Genomic DNA, 24910 nt, shown 5'->3' with positions numbered 1-24910 from the left:
TTGATTCAAATTTTAAATTGGAAACTACTCAAAATTAATTAACTGCCTCTAATTTAATTAGGTAATCCTAATTTGATTCCAGAGGTCGGTTGGTGTTGGACTGGTGCGGCTTCAAAGGTTTATGATGCTTGTATTGGTTATTTGTGACTCAGTAAAAAGATGTTTAGTTGGGAGGATAGGGGTAATTGGCTTTGGCTTTGGCGTCAACATATTCCGGAAAAGCACAAATTTTTTGCCTGGCTATGTCTTCGAAAGGCTCTTCCTACAGCTGCATTTCGTTTTAGGAGGGGCATTTTCGCACACGGATAGTTATCCACGATGTTTTTCAAGTCAGGAATCAGTTTTACATTGTATTTGAGATTGTTCAAAAGCCCAACTAGTTTGGCAACCTTTAGGGATCTCCGATCAACCAGTGGATTTAATGAGTTAGTTCTTACAGAATAGCAAACAGCGTCCCTTTATATTCTTTTCTGGTCTCTGGTGAATTTGGCGTTCGAGGAATAACGGGATCTTTCATCCTCACGAGCATTGGACCACAGACAAAGTGATTGGTATGGCTTTGTCCTTAGAAAAGGAGCTCCGAAATATTTTTTAGTTGCAACGACTGTCTATCCCCTCCACCATTAGTGGCTCTTGGATTCCCCCTCAGTGGGTACCTTTAAGATTAATTGTGATGCTAGCTATCCTGGCAATGGTGCTCGAGTTGGTGTTGCTTGTGTTAGCAGAGATTGGAAGGGAAGGTGGCAACGAGGCTGTCTGGGAACAATTGAGAGTCGTAGCATTTTGCAAGGAGAGTTGTTTGCTATTTAGAGAGGCTTTCTTTTAGCATGGGACTCGGAACAAAGAGACATTATATGTGAGACAGACTGTGTGGATGCTTTTACTATTGTCAATAATTTACAGGATTACTTTGGGTTTATTGATCTTTTGGTGTTAAAAATCTGAGATATCATGTCTTGGAAATGGCGTGCTGATCTCTGGTTGATCTAAAGAGATGCAAATACAGTAGCAGACATCATGACAAAGACTGCAATGAGGACCCTTTCTATTCCCCAAGTAGAGCTTCCGTTGTCATTGGAAGGAGTTTAAAAGTAGTATTCAGCGGGACTGCCTTTCTTAAGCAGTTTTTTGTTTATTTTTTCTTTCTTAGTTGTTTATTTTCTTTTAAGTCATAAAAAAATCCTAATTTAATTCCATAGCTGATGGAAATCATAATTTGATTCAAATTTTAAATTGAAAACTATTCAAAATTAATTAATTGCCTCTAATTTAATTCTAATTTTAATTTAACCCCATTATAGACATTATATAAAATATACATTGACTCCTCATACTTTTTTATTATAAAATTACATTAATAAAAATAATTTTTTATATTACTTCTATAAATAATTATTTAAATAAATAAATATAACATAAATAATTATATAAATATTTTATATTATTAATACATTAAAATTAAACTCATCACTAATATATGAAATGTATGACAAAGTATTCCGATAAATAAATGAAATAAAGTACTAGATAAATATTATCTTGTGCTGAAGCAATATTATTATATAAAGAAAGTGTACGAAAATAGTTAATATTAATTATATTTTATTATAAAATTAATTTTTAATTATTATTTTGAAAATTTAAAATATAAAATCTAATATTTAAATTTTAAAATTTCATATTTAAAATTTAGAATTTATTTTTAAAAAAAATTAATTAATGTTAATTGGAGAAATTAGTTTATCTACTTCAACTCATATATAAAATAAATATTGGAGAAAATATATTTTATATTCTTAAATTTTGTCAAAAATTTTAAAAATATTCATAAATTTTATTTTATTTTAATTTTATTTTAAATTTTTATTTATATAAAATTAATTTAGTAATAATTTCATGAAGATAACTTTTAAGATAAATAAGACAAAAATAAAGTTTAATTCTTAATTGCTAAGTATTATAGTTAAACTCATCTTAAACTTTAAAAAAATTTAGTTCTCAAAAATATATTTGATATAAATAAAAAAAATTAAAATAAATTTAAATAAAATTTTAGATATTCTAAAATTTTTTGATAAAGTTTAGAAAAAAATATATTATATATAAAAATATTTAAAGAAAACTAAAAAATGTGGGACCCGTCTTATCCGGTCGCCGGGTTTGGTGGAAATGACGGTTAGAGGGAAGTGCTTTTGTTTCTCTGGGCTGATGTTTATCCACAAAAATAAATGTAAGACTCGAAATTACGGAAATGACATCTTCAATTGCCTCTGTAAATGTCAAACATACTTAATACCTATAGAAATTTTTTTTATGAATAGAATATGTTTATGCAATTTTATGAATACGAGACACTACTCTTAACTTTAAAAAAGGTTGCTATTCCAAAAATGGATTGTATCCTAAAACAACCTAACTCCTCTAGTAATCCTTTTTTTTTTATTTAATAATTTTGAATTTTAAGACGGATAAAATGTCCAATGAAAATTAATCTCTACTCAACACTTGAACTGTAGGATATGAATTATGATAGCATATATAGCTCAACAAAAAGTTTGAAATATTTGTCCCATTGACTTTTTTTTTTGGTTGGCTTTCACAAATTCAGAACTACAAAAATTTGAAAGGGACAGGTAGAGGAGAAGGAGCCAATGCCTTTTGCATTTGAACAATAGAAATCACTGTTGTTTTGATAGATCATTAATTATTTTGTCCATTTTAGATACCGTTGAAATTGTTAATTAATGGAGTGACATGTGATATGAGTATAGCTAAGTGGAAAATAGATATGGCGGCCAAAGCCAAATCTTTCTACTTTCTAGCTAGTTTCCATGCCACTTTTCTACTTGTGGTGTTCACATTATTCTGATTAATTATGATATCTGAAAACGATATAAATCTTATTATTTTTATTTACTTCAAAAATGTTTTTTTTTATAATTATTTTATCAAAATTGATTCACTCTAAATGATGAAGATACTATATATAGTCGCATGTAGTAGAACCATGTTGATAATTATTTCACAAGTCACCGTATGTATTTATATTTATATTTAGTACGAATTTTCGTGGATCTAGATTTGCTAGTTTTAGTATTCAACGAAGGCTAGAGGCTAAGAAATTTATTTGATATTATTTATTTTTTGGTTGTCCCGTTTTTAACTCTTTACTTAATAGTATTTCTTTACTTTTTTTTTTCTTGATTGAAAAGACATTGTTTGCTGAAGAATAGTTAGAAGAAGTTCGATATGATTTGATTATTTGATACCAATATTTACAAGGAAGGAAAATAAATTAAGGAAGAAAGCTAGGGCCAGCAATTTTAGTATTTTGTAACAATTAATTAGCTATCAATAGTGATTTTAATGATGTGAGATTATATTTAATGGTGGGAGATCACTCACTTTTGATTTGATGGTTAAGTGCTGGCCAAAAAACATAAAAGTTGCTGACCCTTAGACTTTTCATAAATTAATCAGTATGGTAATTGGTAAGCATATGCTAGTTTATTAACTTAATTAAAAAAATAAGGTTTAATTACTCTGTTGGTCCCTATAGTTTCACCAAATTTTTAATTAGGTCCCTATACTTTTTTTCCATTCAATTGGGTCCCTACACTGCTTTTAATTTTGTAATTACGTCCTTTTCATGTTAAAAATGTTAAAATTAACATAATATTTTTACCAGAATGCGTGCGGTCAAAGATTTAATTAAGTTTTTAATTATAAATACCTTCAATTTGCGAATAAATATTCAGTTAACTCTAATATTTTTTACACTAGGAAGGACTTAATTACAAAATTATAGTAGTATAGGGATCCAATTGAAAGGAAAAAAAGTATAGGGACCTAATTAAAAATTTGGTGAAACTATAGGGACCAACAGAGTAATTAAACCAAAAAATAATGACTCAACAATGAAAAATCCAACAAAATTAGTGTTAGTGTTCCTTGTGCTATCTGCATACAGTTTTCTTTTTTTAGTATTTTTTATTTTTAAAAATTTATAAATTTCTTTATTGTTTTCACAATATATTTTACAAAAATTAAAAATAAAAATACAAACTAAACACACTTTTTTTAAAGTTTTTCTACTTAAAAAAAAAAACAAAATTTTATATTTTATCCAAAAAATTGTATTCTTTCTCAAAAATTTATATGTTTGTGTTATACGAAATTTGTTTTGTTTAATTTTATGTAAATTACAAAAATGATAGTTAGTAGTTACTAGTTAGCATCTAAATATTCCTATTCAGTGGTGAAATATATGCATGAGAATATTTACTAATATATGAATATTATTAGTACTCTCAATACTTTTTTTTATTGGATATTGTGTAATATTAGTAGATCACAACCGTAGAATATGAAAAAGTAGTTAGTATACTTTTTTTTATATATATAAAAGGTAAAAACTGCATTTAAGTTTGAGTTAAATACAGCTCTAATTAATTCCATTGTCTCATGAATAAGTTTGAAAACTTACATCACATCAGTGCAATTTTTCATCCAGTGAATTCAATTGAATGTCTGCATCAAAATATCCTACCAGATCAACGAACAAAATTAAACAAATCATATTAGGCACTGCTAAATTCTATTCACCAAGAATTCAACACTTACTCCATCTGATGCTGATGCTGACCAGCAACGGCAAGAATCATAAACAATGTTATGACATGTCTCTGCCCATAAAGATTATCATCAAGAACGTAGTGCTTGTGAAGCAGAAGAGCTCACACATGAAAATTGTAGTAGATTACTCAGCATATCAACTGTTATACATCAAAAACCTATATGACAGCACTCCTCTGTCTAACCCTAGCTTTCTCAGAATCAATAATAGACTCCACAAGCTTCACCACATTCTCAAGCTTCCCATCTGCATTCACTATACAATAATCAAAATTCTTCACGTGCTTCACCTCCTCCTTCGTCGTCGCTATCCTCACAAGCAGCGACTCCACCGTCTCCGTCTTTCAATCCACCAGCCTCTCCACCATCGCCGCCTCACTCTCCGCCACCACCAGAAAAATAAAGACCGCCGATTTTCCTACACCTTCCTCAGCGTCTGCGCACCTTGTATATCAACCCTAAGTACAATATCATAACCCTTCGCCATGAACTCTCTGATCTGCTGCTTCGGCACACACCCTTAGAGTCACCGTACACGAGTGCGTACTCGAGAAGTTCGTCGCCCTCCACCATGGAGAGAAGTTCTGGCCGTGAACTTCGGTAGGGCGCTTCGGGCGCGTGGTGGCGGTTATGACGAAGTGAAGGTTGCGGCGGGAGTCCCGGAGGCGTTGGATGAGTGCGTCCTTACCAATGCTGCAAGGACCGCAGATGACGATTATGAGCGGATTCGGTTCGGGTCGGATGGGTTCGGAGCTGAATGAGAATCCGAGTGAGGATTCGAGGGAGCGGTTGGCTTTGTCGATGGAAGGGATCCGGTTGGTGTCGCCCATTCTAGATGAGTAAGAGTGGCGCGTGGGTATAGAGAGGCGCGTGAGGGAGTTGAGGAGGGTGGGTTTGGATTTGGCGGTTATTAGTGGGAAGGTGGGGAGGGAGTGAGGGAGAGAGGTACTCAACTACCTTCGGAACATGGAATCGGGACTTGGGAGAGTCAAAGGCAAAATTGTCGCTCACTGTAAAGAGCAGCAAACGTAATGCTTGCTTGCTTGCCTGCCTCCCTCGCAGGTAATAATATTCACTCTCTTTCTCAGATTCTATATCATCTTCATATTTTATTATACAGCCGTAATTTATTAATATTAGTATATCACACAATATTCAATTAAAAAGAGAGTACTAAGAGTACTAATAATATTCATACATTAATAATATTCATGAAATGCTCCTTTAATTATGCCAGAAACTTGCTTAGCATGGGAATATTCCGATGTTGATTTTTCTTTTATTATTGTTATTGAAAGGTTAAGTTTGGAGGAAGGTGTATATAACTATATATGTCCATACTTCACGGAGTCAAGTGTAAAATATTCGAGAATTATTTATTAAATATTCGTATTCGATCTAGTTTTATTTTTTTATTTTATTAATATAATATATATTAGTTGTTTAAAATTGTATTTATTATTGTTAATATATTTAATCTATATATATGTATAGCTCCTATAATTTTATTTTATTTTTTTAAAGAAGAGAAAGACAGAAAAAGAAAAGGAAAACTATGTGAACGAGTGCAAATTAATCAAAAACAATCTCGAATGATCTTTACTTAAAGATTAAGAAATTTAAAGCTAAGGAGGGCGTACATTATTTAATGCCCCTTTAATTGAAGAATATGTTTCTTAATATATACTGCCATTCATGCAATTCATACTGCAGAAAATTAAATAATTCCAATATATATATATATATATATATATATATATATATATATATATATATATATATATATATATATATAAGAGATGATTGAATACCTAATACCTAATTTGGCTCCATAATAAAAAAACTAATCAAAGTGAAGGTAGGTGGTTATGAAGGATATGAAATGATTTATGTTAGAGTAAAATCGGTGCAACACCATATTGATAGAATTGTAGATAGATATGGTTTTTGCTTATTGTATTTGAAGTATATTAAACTTTTTTTTTTGGTGAATGAAGTATATTAGACTTTTTTTTTTTTTGTTATCAAAGGAAGGATTTTATTGATTTGTTGAAATAGATGGTCTAAAATAAGATAACACTAAAAGAAGATGGTTCCACCAATTACATTGATTAACATGAGCGAAAGTTAATTTGAAAAAAGAAATAAACAAATAAGAAATAACATTAGGAAAGAGGGAATTAGAAACGAGTGTTCCTGCTCGAAAAGAAATCCTCCACGAGTTTTTTGGCCTCTTTAACAACTTCAACACATGAGATCGTTTTATCTTCGAAGACTTGCATATTACACGCCAACCAAATCTTTCATAAGGTGATTGCAGCAATGTTCCGTCGCTGTTTTCTATAAATTCTACCACCGCATCAAATTATTATCTCTCTTTATCATTTCTATAACACTTTAGTATTTTTAAGTAAGCCAAAATTATCAATTTTTCTTCATACTTAGTCAGCTTAAGGATAATGAATTAAACAATGAATAATTGATTCTGTTTCATTTATGCATATAGGAATATAGAAAATATAAAAGTGTAATTATTTATCATAAGTGAATATATGTATAGAATAAAATTAAATTGAAAAAATTAACTTCTGATATATTTATACATGTAATTATTTTTGTCATTATATATGGGTTTCTTTTGTCATCGTATATGTAATGTGTTAAATTTGTCATTATGCAAAATTATCCCATACTCTTTTTTTCTTATTGTGTTGTGGACAACGTGCATCAAGCCCATAACTTTATTGTTGATGTGAGAGTTACGTTGAACCTAACTAATCATATATTGTATGTAGTGAAAAAAAAAAAAATCTAATCATATATTATATGCAAATAGTCATTTTTTATCATAAAAAATTTAAAAATCGACAAAATTAATTATAAAAAATAAATAAATTGAATATATCCATGAAGATAAATTATGTTCGACAAAAAATATTCCATCGTTAAATTTTTATTAATTTTATTTAAAAAACACATTAAATTCTAAAATTAATCTTACTACTAATCATTTTTAACTTTCAAACCTCATGTTATCTTTTATGAGTATAAAGTTTATTTAGTTCTTCCGTATTCAGTTTTGTTAACGTCCAAATTTTTTATGGTAAAAAATAGTTATTTACTCATTGTATGTTGATATCTACTACACATTTTTAAATATTAATATTTAACTTCGCTTTCTCCTCTAATCTTTAAATTTTATCGAGTGTCTTTAACACTTAAATTTAGATATTTAAATAAGAGTTAAGTGATAACTAGATCATCAAAATTTTAACTTAGTATTAATTAGTTTTTTGAAGGAAAAAAGTATTAATTAGGTCCTTCATGATGTCATTCCGTTAATAAATAGTATAAAACGAAATAAATTATCTATGTATTTCGTTATTTATAGTGGTGTGTGTCCCCTTACTATCACATGAGAATGAAAACAATGTAGTTTAGACAATAAAACATTTATTATCTTTGGAGTTTGCATATAACCTTTATCAACAACTATCTATTTATTAAGAATTTTTGTAAAGCATGTGAAGTTTCGTTCCAAAAATTATTATTTATATAACAATCTTTTATAAATAGACATGTCACAGTAATTAACGGTACATATAAGTATCACTGTTAAATTTTACGTGATAAATTAATAGAAAAATATAACGTGTCTATCTCTTATTATTATAGAGAACTAAATTAATATTTCTGTTACGGTGGGTAACCGGAGATTAATGGGCTGGATGGCGTTGGTTGGCCCAAATGTATGAAGGAGGTGGCTTTCGAGTGGATCTGCTACTCGGCGTTCCTCCGTCCGACGTGTACACGTGAAAGAAGGGGGGGTACCTGCAAGGACACTCCGATGCCTAAGTTAGCAAGAGTGTGAGCAGGTTTAGAGAGTATTGGAACTTTTTTATACCTGAATGGTGTCAGTGTATTTATAGTGGTGAGCCAATAACCACCGCTGAAGTAGTGCCACCTTTTTAGGTGGATAACCGTTCCCATATCTTAGGGAGGTTAAGATATGGCTCTCTGAAGTGGTTAGAGAGTTTCTAGGGGCAGTTACTCATTCGAATGAGTGTTATCTGCCAGCTAACCCTCGTATCCGACTTCTTTGGAGCAGGTCGTGTTTAGTACCGACTTCTTGGGATGAAGGCTGGTACTGGGTGAAGGCCAACCCTTTGGGTTGGGCTTCTTTGCTTGGATCCTGGGCCATTATTATTGGGCCAGGGTATGAACAGTGCCCCTACTCGAGCCCAATTTCTTTTTAAGATTTGGGTTCGAGTATTCTACTCGGGGTCGTAGCCGATTTGTAAGAGGACCAACGTGATGGTTTTGAAACCGACGTGACTTTTCGTGACCTTTTGGTTCTGACAGTTACGTCTAATCAAGCGTCGTGTCCGTTAGGGGTGTGCGTAGGGATTTAATGGCCTTGGTAACGGTGCATCTTTAATGATCGCCCCAATTTTACCATTATGCCCCTAACGTTCTTATAAATGCTTTCCCTCTCTTTCATTGTTTCGTTTCTGCGATCTTTCAAAATTTTCCTTGCATTCGTTCGTGTTGCACTCTTGCGTTTTCGAAGGCTTTTGCTTCCAACCCTCATTTCCAGATAAATGTTAGTTCTTTAATATGCCTTTGTAGATAAATTTGATTTGCAGACTTTAGTTTCGCATCCCCCTTCCTTTAGAGACCGTGTTGGTGATTTTTCTTTTCCCCTTGTAGGTTTTGTCACCCCTTTTTTAGAAAAAGAAATGGCTTCTGTAGATGCTCTCTCTCACTGGGTCGATGTCACAGTCTTAGGGGAGGAACCCTCAGTCGATTCTGAGTTTATCACCCATCTTCGTACCCGCCACAAAATTTGTTCTTCTGAGGAGGACGAGCCGAAGTATGAGTTAGTGGTCCCGGGTCCAAAAGACCGGGTTTGCTTTGGGATGGCTAATGAGGCGGCCTCCCATTTTTTCTTTATGTATGAGTGTATGATCACCCGTTTGGGTGTTTTTCTTCCTTTTTCAGACTTTGAGATGTCTGTTTTACGTCATTGCCGAGTCGCTCCTACCCAGCTTCACCCCAACTCTTGGGGTTTTTTGAAAATTTATCAATTCATCAGCCAGGCTTTAGAGTTCCCGATTTCTTTAAAGATTTTTTTCCATCTTTTTCATATGACAAAACCCTTTAGTGGGCTAAACAATAAACAACAGTGGGTATCGTTCCGAGCCATACAAGGTAGGAGGATTTTTACCCTTTTTGACGAATCCTTCCACGACTTCAAAAACTATTTTTTCAAAGTGCAAGCTGTAGAGGGTCACCACCCCTTTTTCCTGGATGATACTTCTTCCCCCCGCTTTCCTTTATACTGGTTGGAGGCCTCCCCTTGTGAAAAATATGGTCTTGACGACCTGGATGACGTGGAGGCAGCCATTGTGGGGTTCCTCCGAGAAGTTTGGGGGAGGTCTCCATACTTGGACACGAAAAAGTTTCTCCAGGGGTCTCTGAGTTTTATCCAGGCGCAAATAGGTAGCTTTCATTTGGTTTTCCGACTTGTCTGATTAATTCTTCCGACTTGTCTAATCTATCAATTGTTGCTTTTTTCAGAAATGGCAAAAACAAATGCCCAGGAGTCTTACCAAAGAGTTCAGGAGGCCAAGGCGAGGTCTCGTGCCAGGTCTGGTGGTGCTAGGGCGGTTGTCTCTCCTCCTCCTCCTCCTCGGAACGTCGGGACTCCCTCCCAACCTATTGTGATTTCCTCTTCTGCTTCCTCTTTGCCACCCCCCTCCGTCCGACCTACTCCTGAACCAGAGAAGAGGAAGCGTAAGACCTTAGAGTCTGGCGCTTCTGGTGAGGCGGACGCTCTTGCGTTCGTCCGAAAGAACATTTATCCTCATGCTCGTATGAGCATAGATGATGTTTCTGTTCGGCACTACCTCACTGCTGTGGTTGAGGAGAGTCTCAAGACGGCGGGAGTTTGTGGCAAACTCTTAGATATATTTGAGAAGACTCCTCTCAACTCTTTAGGGACGACCTCGAGGGTCGAGGAGCTGGAAGGCAGGCTTCGCATATATCAGGAGCACGAGAGGGAGTTGGAGGGGAAAGTCGCCAAGCTGAAGGAGGAGAGGGACAGCCTCCGGGAGAAGGAGAAGAAGTTGCAATCCCAATGTAACATGGAGGTGGATTTGAGGAAGGCAGCGCAAGCCAGCTACAACAGTTTATTTGCTGATCTTGTGTCTGTAAAGAATGACTCGCTGAATGCCCGGAAGGCCTATACCGAGTTGGAGGACTCTATTGCGGATGGTGCTAATGAGGCTTGGAGGGTTTTTAAGGATCAGGTCGGAGTCATTGCTCCTGACTTGGACCTTTCTCCTTTGGACCCTGATAAGATTGTTATTGATGGTGCCATCGTGGATCCTCCTGTCCCCGTGGTGGAGTCCGAGTCCGATTTGAAGACTCGGGGGCAGAGGATCATAGAGTCCCCTCCTCGCTCTAAGGACGCTCCGAGCTCTTCTACCGCTCCTCCGACTTTCTCTCCAACTCCTGGTCCTGGTGGTGGTGATCCTTCTACTCCTCTTGCAAAGAAGTAATTTGTTGGCTATTGGGGGTCCGACCTGTGGGCCCCCCTTTTTTAAACTCTTTATATTTATTTGTTGATGTTTGAACAACTTTTGGTCCTTTAAGGCCGTAAACAAAATAGTTTTATCATACCCTTTTTTGATAAGGGTTTAATTTTAATGATTAAATAAATACCCTTTTTGGATAAGGGTTTTGAGTTACCTTGTGCGCGCATGCTTTTCTATTCGTAGTTCTTTTGACTTTTGATCTTTTCTGGAAAAAAACCTTTTCTTTGGGCTTGTCTGCTTTTCTGAATCTTTTTGATCTTCAGGGCAGCCTTATAATATTTTCTTAGTTTTTTTCCTATCTCTTTTTGTTATTCCTAGTACTCAATTTCGTTTCATTGAGTTTTTCGTGACTTAGGCTACTTTTGCGATTCATTTTAGTTTTACTCGGTTTCGCATTCCGACTTATGAGTCGGACTGCTCCCGAGTTTATCATGATCGACTTCCATAGCCTCTTTACGCCGACTTGTACCTCGTCGTTTTATCCTGACGACCATCTAGGTCGGTTCATGGGATTTTTATGTTTTGTCGAGCTTAAATCGACGCGTTTTGTAGAAAGAGAATAAAAAAGGGAATTTAAAAGAGATATTAAAATGAAAGAGATCTTTATTAATCGAGGAGGTACCTTATTGCTACTAAGGGCTTTTGACAATCTATTTTCCCTTAGCCCCTACTGTGATGCCTCGTTAAAAACCCTTCTCAGAAAAAATCCTTTTATTTTGGGAAAAAATCATGAAGTTGGGAAAAGAGTACATCAGGGAGTAGGGTTCGCTTTTAGCTGTAGTACCTTTTCATATTACAAGCATGCCATGATCTTGGTAACTCATTGCCGTCGAAGTCGGTTACCCTATAATAGCCCTTTCCTAAGACCTCGTTGATCTTGTATGGTCCTTTCCAATTAGCAGCGAGCTTTCCTTCCCCCGATTTGTTGACTCCAATGTCGTTTCTGATTAGGACCAAGTCATCTGGGGTGAAACTCCTTCGAATGACTTTTTTGTTGTATCTTGCGGTCATCCTTTGCTTCAACGCTGCTTCTCTTATCTGGGCTTCTTCACGGACTTCGGGGAGCAAGTCGAGCTCCTCTTTGTGCCCCTGTATATTCCCGATCTCGTCGTGAAAAACCACTCTTGGGCTTTGCTCATTGACCTCTATTGGGATCATGGCTTCTACGCCATAAACTAGTCGGAAGGGTGTTTCTCCAGTGGCGGATTGGGGGGTTGTTCTGTAAGCCCATAGTACTTGTGGGAGCTCTTCAGCCCAAGCTCCTTTCGCATCTTGTAATCTTTTCTTCAGCCCTGCCAGTATGACTTTGTTGGCCGCTTCGGCTTGGCCATTGGCTTGTGGGTGTTCCACTGAGGTGAACTGGTGTTTGATGTTCATACTGGCTACTAGGCTTCTAAAGGTGGAGTCGGTGAACTGGGTTCCATTATCTGTGGTAATGGAATAAGGTATCCCATACCTTGTGATGATATTTTTGTAGAGGAACCTCCGACTTCTTTGTGCGGTGATGGTGGCCAGTGGTTCTGCTTCTATCCACTTTGTGAAATAATCTATTCCCACTATTAGGTACTTGACTTGTCCTGGCGCCTGGGGAAAAGGACCTAACAAATCCATTCCCCATTTTGCAAAGGGCCATGGAGAAGTGATACTAATGAGCTCCTCTGAGGGGGCCACGTGGAAATTTGCATGCATTTGACATGGTTGACACTTTTTCACAAAGCCCGTGGCATCTTTCTGCAAGCTTGGCCAGTAGAATCCAGCTCGGATCACCTTTCTGGCTAATGACCTGGCTCCGAGGTGGTTCCCGCAGATTCCGCTATGTACTTCCTCTAATACCTCGGTGGTTCTTGAGGTCGGTACACATTTTAACAATGGTGTTGATATCCCCCTTCTATAGAGAATATTTTTCACCAAGGTATAGTGTTGTGCTTCCCTTAGGATTTTCTTGGCCTCCTTTTCCTCCTTGGGGAGGATGTCGAATTTTAGGTATTCGACTAAGGGGTTCATCCATCCGAGGTTTAATCCGACCACTTCAAAGACTTCTTGTTTGTCTTCCATTTTTACCACTGAAGGTTCCTGGAGAGTCTCTTGAATCAGGCTTCTGTTATTTTCTCCTGGCTTGGTACTTGCTAACTTGGATAGGGCGTCTGCTCTGCTGTTTAGATCCCGAGTTATGTGTTTCACCTCGGTTTCTGCAAAGCGCCCCAGGTGCTCCAAAGTTTTTTCCAAGTACCTCTTCATGTTTGGGTCCTTTGCCTGATATTCTCCACTTATTTGGGAGGTCACCACTTGGGAGTCGCTGTATATCATCACCTTCGTAGCACCGACTTCTTTTGCCAGCTTCAATCCTGCGATCAAGGCTTCATATTCTGCCTGATTATTTGAAGCTGGGAATTCAAACTTGAGGGAAACCTCTATCTGGGTTCCCCTTTCATCTACCAATATTATGCCTGCGCCGCTTCTTATTTTGTTGGAGGATCCATCTACATAGAGTTCCCATGTAGTTGGTTTATCCTCTTGATCTCTTGCGTATTCTGCAATGAAGTCGGCGAGGTACTGGGCTTTAATCGTCGTCCGAGCTTCATACTTCAAGTCGAACTCAGAGAGCTCTATTGCCCATTGAACCATTCTTCCTGCAACATCCGTCTTTTGGAGGATTTGCTTCATGGGCTGGTTCGTGCGGACTCTTACTGTGTGAGCTTGAAAGTAAGGCCGTAGCCTTCGTGAAGCTACTACTAAGGAGTAGGCAAACTTCTCTAGTTTGTGGTACCTTAGCTCAGGGCCTTGTAGAGCTTTACTGATGAAATAGATTGGGTGTTGACCGTCCTCGTCTTCTTTTATCAAGGCTGCTGAGACAGCCTTGTCTACCACGGATAGGTATAGGACGAGGTCTTTTCCGGCTACAGGTCAGGTCAGGTCAGAATAGGAGGTTGGCTCAAAAACTTTTTGAACTCCTAGAACGCCTCCTCACATTCGGGAGTCCATTCAAACAGGCGTCCCTTTCTCAAGAGGGAGAACAGTGGAAGGGATCTTAGTGCTGATCCTGCCAAAAACCTGGAGAGAGCTGCAAGTCGGCCGTTAAGTTGTTGGACTTCTATTAAACAAGTCGGACTTCTCATTTCCAGGATAGCTCTACACTTATCAGGATTGGCTTCGATCCCTCTTTGCGTTAGCATGAATCCCAGAAATTTTTCTGCCTCCACCGCGAAGGCGCACTTTGCAGGATTTAGTCTCATCCCGTGCGACCTTATGGTGTCAAAGACTTGTGAAAGGTCAGGCAAGAGGTCGACTTCTTTCTTGGTCTTTACCAGCATATCGTCGACGTATACTTCCATTAAGCTCCCTAGGTGAGAGGCAAACACCTTATTCATCAACCTCTGGTAGGTGGCTCCTGCATTCTTTAATCCGAATGGCATGACCACATAGCAAAAGTTGGCTCTGGGTGTGATGAATGATGTCTTCTCTTGGTCTGGCTCGTACATCGGGATTTGGTTGTACCCCGAGTAGGCGTCCATGAACGACAAGTATTGATACCCCGAGCTAGAGTCTACTAGGGCCTCAATGCTTGGTAGTGGATAAGGGTCCTTGGGACATGCCTTATTTAAGTCGGTATAGTCGACGCACATCCTCCATTTGCCATTTTGTTTTTTGACTAGCACTACATTGGCTAGCCATGTTGGGTATTTTACTTCTCTAATGAAGCCAGCTTCCAAGAGCGCCTGTACTTGCTCTTCCACTACTAGGGCTCGCTCTGGGCCGAGCTTGCGTCTTCTTTGTTGCACAGGTCGGGACCCCGAGTAGACCGAGAGTTTGTGGGACATGAGCTCGGGATCTATCCCAGGCATGTCGGAGGCCTTCCAGGCGAAGAGATCGGAATTATCTCTTAGGAGCTTAGTCAACCCTTGTCTTAGGGTTTCCCCTAGGTTGGCTCCTATGTGGGTGGTTTTTCCTTTCTCTTCGCCGACCTGAATCTCCTCGGTTTTTCTCCCGGGCTGTGGTCGCAGCTCTTCTTTAATCCTTGCTCCCCCGAGCTCTATTGTGTGGATTTCTTTGTTCTTTCCTCTCAGGTTTAGGCTTTCATTGTAGCATTTCCTTGCCAACTTCTGATCTCCTCTCACCGTTGCTATCCCCGCTGAGGTCGGGAATTTTATGCAGAGGTGGGGCGTCGATACCATCGCTCCGAGTCGATTAAGAGTAGCTCTGCCAATTAAAGCATTATAGGCTGACCCCACGTCGATGACTATGAAGTCTATACTCAGAGTCTTTGATTTCTCCCCCTTTCCAAAGGTGGTATGGAGGGGCAAAAATCCTAGTGGCTTTATGGGTGTGTCGCCTAATCCGTACAAGGTGTCGGGGTAGGCTCTTAACTCTTTCTCATCTAATCCCAGTTTGTCGAAAGCGGGCTTAAAGAGGATGTCCGCTAAACTCTCTTGGTCTACTAGTGTTCTGTGGAGATGGGCATTTGCCAGGATCATGGTGACTACCACTGAGTCATCGTGTCCCGGGATTATTCCTTGCCCATCCTCCTTTGTGAATGAAATGGTAGGGAGGTCGGATGACTGCTCTCCGACCTGGTAAACTCTCTTGAGATGTCTTTTTCGAGAAGATTTTGTGAGTCCCCCTCCCGCAAACCCTCCTGAGATCATATGGATATGTCTCTCTGGAGTTTGTGGTGGCGGGTCTCTTCTATCCATATCATCTCGCTTCCTTTTTCCATGAATGTCCGACCTTTCTATGAGATATCTGTCAAGCCGACCTTCTCTGGCCAGCTTTTCTATCACATTTTTAAGGTCATAACAATCGTTTGTGGAGTGCCCATATATCTTATGGTACTCACAGTAATCACCGCGGCTCCCCCCTCTTTTATTTTTGATGGGCCTGGGGGGAGGCAGCCTTTCAGTGTTGCAAATTTCTCTGTATACATCCACTACAGGAACTTTTAGAGGAGTATAAGAGTGATATTTTCTTGGCCTATCGAGGCCGGGTTCTTCCTTTTTCTTGGCTTCCCTCTCCCTCTCTTTTGTTGAGGGAGGGTGACCAGGTCGCCCACTCAGGTCTCTTAGCTTAGCATTTTTCTCCATGTTGATGTATTTTTCAGCTCTCTGCTGTACATCACATAAGGAGGTGGGGTGTCTTTTGGATATGGACTGTGAGAAGGGACCTTCTCTAAGCCCATTGACTAGCCCCATGATGACTGCTTCGGTGGGCAGGTCTTGAATCTCCAAACATGCTTTGTTGAACCTTTCCATATAGGCTCGTAAGGACTCCCCGACCTCCTATTTTATTCCCAGGAGACTCGGTGCATGTTTTACTTTGTCTTTCTGGATAGAGAACCTCATCAAGAATTTCCTTGAGAGGTCTTCAAAACTGGTAATCGACCTCGGAGGGAGGCTGTCGAACCACTTCATCGCTGCTTTTGACAAAGTTGTCGGAAAAGCTTTGCATCGCGTGGCATCGGAAGCGTCAGCCAAATACATCCGACTTTTAAAGTTGCTCAGATGATGCTTTGGATTAGTGGTTCCGTCGTAGAGGTCCATATCGGGGCTTCTAAAGTTTCTCGAAACTTTTGCCCTCATTATGTCCTCGCTAAAAGGATCTTTCTCCCCTAAGGGCGAATCTTCTCTACCGTCGTGGGAGTTCTGACCTTTGAGGGAGGATTCTAACTTTAAGAGTTTTCTTTCTAACTCTTTTCGTCGCTCCATCTCCTCTTTTAGGTTCTTTTCAGTTTTCTTTTGTCATTCCCGTTCCTGTTCTAGCTGCTCGAGGCGACTGTGGACTAATCCCATGAGCTCAATTGCGTGGGATGGTCCTTCTTTTTCTGATTCGCGCCCCTCCGAAGAATTTACCTTCGGGTTTTTGATTCCGGAGGTGCCTTCCCTGTGTTGATCATTGGCCTCCTGGTGAAGGGTCTGGTCGGCCTCATTGTTTCCAGTGTTCAGATTCTCTTGTTCAGAATCTGTCTCCACATGACCCTCTTCAGGGGATCTATCCGCCATCACTGGTTGATCTCTCGGGTCCCCGGCAACGGCGCCAATGTTACGGTGGGTAACCGGAGATTAATGGGCTGGATGGCGTTGGTTGGCCCAAATGTATGAAGGAGGTGGCTTTCGAGTGGATCTGCTACTCGGCGTTCCTCCGTCCGACGTGTACACGTGAAAGAATGGGGGGTGGTACCTGCAAGGACACTCCGATGCCTAAGTTAGCAAGAGTGTGAGCAGGTTTAGAGAGTATTGGAACTTTTTTATACCGAATGGTGTCAGTGTATTTATAGTGGTGAGCCAATAACCACCGCTAAAGTAGTGCCACCTTTTTAGGTGGATAACCGTTCCCATATCTTAGGGAGGTTAAGATATGGCTCTCTGAAGTGGTTAGAGAGTTTCTAGGGGCAGTTACTCATTCGAATGAGTGTTATCTGCCAGCTAACCCTCGTATCCGACTTCTTTGGAGCAGGTCGTGTTTAGTACCGACTTCTTGGGATGAAGGCTGGTACTGGGTGAAGGCCAACCCTTTGGGTTGGGCTTCTTTGCTTGGATCCTGTACCATTATTATTGGGCCAGAATATGAACAATTTCTTTTCTTAAAAAATTAACTAATATAAAATCAAAATCTTTAGGAATTTAATTGTCACTTTACTCTCTAAATAATTTTCATTTTAAACATTGGGCTCGAACTAAAAAAAAGGGTGTGGCATTATACTGACAAGTAAATCCCATTACTATGCTCAGTATTTTCAAAGCTTAGTGATTGTATGAGTTGCATATACTTTCCTCTAAAGCTAGGGATATAAACATGTACAAATATATATATATAAGATAATAATACATGAAGTTTATTAAACATAGTACATCATGGAAACCTCTAAAGCTGATGCATGAGGTACACTATGTACATAGGAGGGTGCTCTGCTATTTTTCCTTAACAATTCATAACCAAAATTAACCAACAATTTTTTCAAAGTGCTGGAACCTGGTTTGGCTCTCATGTATGAATGTCCTATAATGTATGCCACCCCAGCTTCCCTAGCTTCCATTAGATCCTTCAACTCCTCCATTGCATCACTCTCCATCTTCTGCTTCTCCGGCACAATAAACCGTACCTTTTTCTTTTGTCCCTTTCCATTCTCATCACTCATAATAATGTGATGAGTAGAACTAGAACATGTGCCTACAACTGCCATCACATCATGATGATCATCCTTCTCAGCCTCATTGCTTGAGTTCCCGGTTCTTATGAACTCAGCTATGCTGCATACAAGGTCTTTCTCGAACTCATCGTCGTCTTTGTGGATGTCACGGTATCCATATCGGACGATACACCGGTAGATTCTGAAGTTTCTTGGCCCTACTCTGCCTACTAGAAACCGCTCCTGGGGTCTAACATGTGGAATTGGAACATGCTTGATGCAGAGGAACACCAGCACTTGGTGGAAAGCGGGTAAATTGGTTACAAAGTGTGAGAATATTGCTGGAATGCCGGAAACTAGCTCTGTGTGAACAACCCCAATGCCGCGAACTCGGACAAAGCCTAAGCTTGGTCCGAGGCTCAGTAGCCAGTTCACTGAAACCTTGTTTTGGACATCCAATTCATACTTCTTTAGAGTTCCATAGTGCCAGCTATACATTACTGAAAGAAACACAACTGACATAACAATTGGTACCCATGCTCCTTCAAAGAATTTCATAATGGAAGCTGAGAAGAACACAGCCTCAATTGTTCCGAAGAAAACAACAAAGGCCAGTGCTAGCAAAACATTCTGGTTCCAGCACAGTATAATTACCAGTGACATCAAGCAGGTTGTTACCAGCATTACTGAGATAACAGCCAAACCTGTCATGAGTTTAGTTGTTATGAGTTTAGTTCGCTTCTTTTTCTAAAAGCTTAAGCTGACAGGAGAAGGCACGTTACCTGATGCATTGCCGAGACGCCTTATGTCTCCGAAACCAATAGTTACAGCCAAACACATCAGCATCAGTAGCCAATTTATCTCAGGGATGTAAACTTGGCCATGAATCTTTGAAGATGTGTGAACCACTTTAACCCTTGGGAAGCAGTTTAGTGCTGAGCATTGCTTGATAATTGAGAAAGTTCCTGTGATGATGGATTGGCTGCCAACAACTGCGGCTAGTATTGCTATCACCACAACAGGCCACCTCAACTTCCCTGCAAAAACACAAGAAACTGAGACTGACTTCCACTCTCTTCTTCTTCTTCTTCAGAATGAAAACACTTGTGTTGTGTTACCTACCTGGGACAGATACATAGAACCCAAACTCATACTCGTGTTTGATGTCGTGATGTCTCGAAAAATATGCAGCTTGTCCCATGTATGCTAGAGTTAAGCATGGATAAACCACAGCAGTGAAGGCAATCTACACAATTACAAATGTATCAAACTTTGAATGAAGGTTGTACAGAAAAATATGATGGTAAGGTAGACATACCTTGATGGATAATGGTGAAAAGTGTCCAAGATCAGCAAACATGGCCTCTGATCCTGTCAAAGTTGAAAGAGTGCGTTAGAGCACAAAATAGAAAAGAAACTAACCTGTTATGCATAGTAATACTTCAAAAATCTGCATGAAGAAAAGAAACTAACCTGTTATGCATAGTAAAATTCCACCAAGGGACATCCACCCTGCTGTCTTTGTTTTCTTTATGAACTGGAAAACATAATATGGGGAGAGTGCTTTGTATACATGAGGGTTCCAGTAGTAAATGTTGTATATGCCGATGGCGGCGATGCAGAGAAGCCATGTAAGAACTATGGGGGCGAAGATGAAGCCAACCCTGTGTGTACCATAACGTTGAAGTGCAAACAAGCCTATCAATATCAAACATGCAGCTGGAACTTCTACATCTGCAAATTACCAAAGGCAATTTATAAAGTAACAACACAAATCCGTTATCATTCTTGAGAAATTGAGACCATAAGTAAATGATGATGAACTCACATCTGTGGTGCTCCTTGGACACTGAAAGCTCAAGGCCAGACACAGCTGAGAAAACTGCATTCAATTCACGAAACCACTCATTCCAAAAACTTAATCTGGCCGGAGAAAAAATTATTAATGGTTATATCTTTAACACTTCCTTTCAAACAAAAATCTCTTCTGGGTTTGTTTGATTTACCATGTAATGAAACCACTTATCCCAAAAACTTAAGTTGATAGGAGAAAGCAATATTACACACTTACACCCCCCAAAATTTTCAATTTCTGATTCCCAAAAATAAAAAGAAAACTTGTCATAGTTACCAGAAATAGCAGGTTTAAGCACCCCAACACCAACGACCATGCAAGTTCCAATGAGAGCAAGAACCAACAGAACACTCTGCAAGAACTTGTGCTTCTCCAAGGTGTTCTTCACCCTACAGTTAAGGCTTCTCTCCGGCACATCGGCGCCAAAGCAGCGGCTACTCCGGTACTCGGAGAGCTCCTCATCCTCCAGCTGGCAATTATGGAATGATCGAAGCCTGGCATGGCGGCAGAGCAAAGAGTAGAGTGCAAATGTGCCTCCTTCACCATTGTCATCAGCTCTAAGCACTATGAACACATACTTAACAAGAGTAACCAATGTTAAAGTCCAGAACACCAAAGACAGAACACCAAAAATCTCTTCATTGGTGTCAGTGTGACCAATGTCTTCAGAGAATGTGTTTCTGTACACAAAGAGTGGTGAAGTGCTTATTTCACCATACACCACTCCAAGGCTCTGATATGCCAGTGTCAGAACTGATCTCCATGATTCTTTCTGCTTCAAAGTTCAAACAAACAAACATGCTTGTTATACACTACTAATAACATTCTTCAAATTAAAAAAAAAAAAAAAACTTGAACTTGTTTTAGGGTGCCCAATTACCTTATTAGAGTTATGAAAAATCCTACTTTCCAGATCCATGATATGTAGTCTTACAAATCTAAAAGAGGCATCGCATTGTTCTTCTTCTAACTGAGTTTAAAAGGTCAAAAGAATTAAAGAAGGCCCCAGTATCAAGTACTTTGGAAAAATCGATGTATATATATAGGTATATACATAAAATTGAGATAATTTGATCTTAATATTAATCTCTCACTCTCTCCTATTTGTTTTAAACTTATTCTGTTTAAATTATATTTCTACGAATTTTCAATTATTAATTTATAACATTTTTTATTATTTAAATAAAAAATAATAAATAAAAAAGTAAATTCAGAACATCTAACAAGAAGATAATATATGTAAAATAATTAAAAAAAATGTAGCAGAATAATTTTACAGGCAAAAGAAAAAGCTGTCTTGTTTATAGTATTTGAGTTAATATTATTGTTTTGTGTAGGAAGGTACTTTCCAGATCCATGATTCGAATTTGAGGGTTCAAATTGCAGAGTGCATGTGTTTCAAGAATAAGGAAGGAAGATACATAGGAAACATCATTCTGAATATTTTAATATTAATTAATATTATGGATTGGAAAAAGAAAAACACACAAATTATCTAAGCTTAGATGACCAGCCACCACCATCCTTGTTCTGTTCCTCTACATTGGTTGGACAGGACAACCATTAATTTATATACATATCAACATATGCTTCCATAATAATCAACATTTATTCCAATAATCAACATTGGAAAAAGTTAGATGACTCTATAAAATATTTTTACATGTCGAAATTAAACTTGGGACTTTAAGCATAGCAGGTAGTTAGATAAACTCTACACGCAGTTAAAATAATTACTTACCTTTCAAGTTAATAACCGTTCGTTATTCTCCATTTTTTTACTGACTTAAATATTAGAATTCTCTCATGTACACTTTATCTCACTTTATTTCGTTTGTTTTTTAGAAATATTTTCATTCAGAATGACTTTTATATCAAGTAGATTCAAATTGCTTGGATCATATTTATTATTTAGGTGTATGTAGAGTTTATGACGTCATTTTCTCTTTAATTGCTGATATAATCATATTCTGTAGCGGAGTTCCTCCGTTGCCAATATTGTTGGCTGGTCCAAGCTTAGCGTTTTTCAAACCTAATTAAAATGCATATTTCAGCAAAGAAAATTTGACATTGCAAGTTTGCAACGATAAACACTATTTAATATTAATAACTATTTATTTATGATTGATACACACTGGATCAGAATTCAGAAGAGAAGAGGTGCAAAGATTGGACTCAACAAACACCAAGTTTATAATTAGAAAGGATCATACTAACATTATTTCAGGTTTATCTTTCACACGCCCACTTATATATATGTAATACATAAAAAATTAAAAATATATAAAGCTTTTTATTAAATAAAATTAAGCAAAAAAAAATATATAGTGATTATTAGTATAAATATTTTATGACATAATTTTCAAACTTCTAAATTTATAGATTTATGTCATTACAAAAGCTATTAGATTGTTTAATATTCCTTTGTAACATTATTAGAACACTATCTTTAAATATTTGTTTGTGTGAAAAGAACCATAATAACTTTGTTATTCAATAATTTATTTTACTAAAAAATAAATTATTATCCTTTGAATTGGTAAACACATTTTTCTCTAATTTCTTATACTATTTTAATCGGCAAAGTTTCCATTAAAAAAAAAACAAACGATCACACTACTATTTTATAATAATAATATATATATATATGTGTGTGTGTTCTATTTTAATAATGTGAGTGGTTATTGTTATTTTTAATTTTTTTATTATATTAGTAAATAATCTTTAAAATTAAAATAGAGAAAAGATAATTAAATAAAACAAATTAAAACAATCTTTAAAGTTATATTTTACTCTAAAATCTACGTGAAAAATTAGTTTTGACTAAAACAATTAAAACAAAATCAATTCATTTATTTCAGTCAAATCAAATAATTATTATAATTAATTAGTTTCATTAATATGGTCAAACAAAATATTATATAATTTGATATTTATCTCAATTAAATTAAATAAATAATTAATTATAATATTTTTAAAAATATTAATCAAAATACATAAGATAAAAAATTAATATAAATTAAAATAAAATTAATTTATTTATTTTAATTAAATTAAATAATTAATATAATTGATTAGTTATAATTAATGTAGTCAAATAAAATAATAAATAATTTAATATTTATTTTAATCAAATTAAATAAATAAATAATTAATTAATACGTTTATATAAATCAAAAAATATTTTTAAAAATATGTCATGTCAATTATATTATTAATTGAAAAAATTTGCTTTGAATAATATATGATAGATAGATAATAAATAATAGAATACTAAGGAAGTGGTAAAATAACTTTTATTTGGTGATATTCTTATTAAACCATAGTATAAAAGACAGTGTTAATTTAATGTCTCCGATTATCATTCCATTTGATGTCTATATTTTTGTAGAGTCTAATTAATATGTATTTTTAGAATATATGAAATTTTATAAAAAAAAATTAATTAACAAAAAATAAATATATTAAAATTTAAAATTTTTATATTTTTAATAAAAAAATTTTATTTATAATTTTAATATGTACCTAAAAACACAAAATAGATAACTAAACTAAGATATACATCTATTAATTAATTATGATTTAATATTTAAGGGTAAAGTATATTTTTTGTCCCTGAAATTTAGTAAAAATTTCAAAAATATCCTTAAGTTTTATTTTGTTTCAATTTTGTCCTAAAAGTTTTCGATTTGCATCAAATATACTCTTAGCGGCTAAATTTTCAAAAAAATTAAGACCAATCTAACAATAATGCATGAAAACTATGCTTGATTTGCTTGTGTTGAGAGTTGTTCTTATAAAATTGTTGTTGAATTAGTCTTAAATTTTTGAAAAATATGTCGTTCGGGGTATATTTGATGCAAATCGAAAACTTTTAGGACAAAATTGAAACAAAATAAAACTTAGAGGTATTTTTGAAACTTTTGTAAAACTTCAAGGACAAAAAATATACTTTACCCTTATTTTTTAAAATAACTTGTCACGTACACCAATCAATTATTAACACTAAACAAAATCTAAAAATTTGTTGAAGCTGGATCAAATGTTAGGCCAGATCAAATCAAATAGTATTTAGTATATCTATATGCATAATTGCATATGTTATTATGTTGTGTGGTCAGCATTCAATGTAACACAAGATCTTCCATGTTTCCTTGTGTTGCTATTCTGTCGACCTATATTAATATAATTAATTATACACTTATTTAATCACATTTATATTCGCAGTTTTATAAGCTTTTTCTATAGGCTGCTTCCATTCTACTGCATCGTTGATCTATTAAATAATAATTTTTTATTATTAAATATAATTATTGTATTTCTTTTTCCTTCTTTGAAAAAAAAAAATACTTGAGCATACTAACTATAAGACAATTTCATACTTGGGTTATTTTTTGAACAATAATCTGAATTTTGATTACACCGATAGTTAGTTATTTTTTAATAAACACTTTATATTGCAGATTGAAAAAAAATACTTCCGATCCTTGATACATGTAATTTTTTGACATTAAACACCTACAACTAAAACAATTATTTTCCAATTTAATTTTAGAATTTAATTTTATAGAAAAAGAAAATATACAAAATTTCACATTAAAAATAGACAGATAACAAGTGCCCCTTTTTTTTCTTATCCTTTTTGTTCCCCACCAACCCTATTCTTATTTATACACACTGACACTAACTTGAATGTGGTTT

General features: G+C 36.2%; 1 protein-coding gene and 1 pseudogene across 1 annotated transcript; both read right to left on the bottom strand.

Moving 5' to 3' along the window:
* Positions 1 to 4426: 4426 nt before the first annotated feature.
* Positions 4427 to 6183, bottom strand: LOC112736064 (guanylate kinase 3, chloroplastic-like; annotated as a pseudogene).
* Positions 6184 to 18007: 11824 nt separating this feature from the next.
* On the bottom strand, positions 18008 to 21851 carry LOC112733938 (potassium transporter 6). The gene is made up of 8 exons (XM_025783068.3): positions 21090 to 21851; positions 20486 to 20981; positions 20183 to 20236; positions 19828 to 20088; positions 19673 to 19725; positions 19477 to 19600; positions 19137 to 19391; positions 18008 to 19058 (listed from the first exon to the last, which is right to left on the bottom strand). The coding sequence occupies exons 1-8, from the start codon at positions 21126 to 21128 to the stop codon at positions 18064 to 18066; spliced, it is 2277 nt and encodes a 758-aa protein (XP_025638853.1). The 5' UTR covers positions 21129 to 21851; the 3' UTR covers positions 18008 to 18063.
* Between the last annotated feature and the right edge of the window lie 3059 nt (positions 21852 to 24910).

Source organism: Arachis hypogaea, chromosome 3 (assembly GCF_003086295.3).
Source record: "Arachis hypogaea cultivar Tifrunner chromosome 3, arahy.Tifrunner.gnm2.J5K5, whole genome shotgun sequence".
Taxonomy (NCBI): domain Eukaryota; kingdom Viridiplantae; phylum Streptophyta; class Magnoliopsida; order Fabales; family Fabaceae; genus Arachis; species Arachis hypogaea.
The sequence above is the reverse complement of the archived record's forward strand: the minus strand, read 5'-3'. Positions and strand labels throughout refer to the sequence as shown.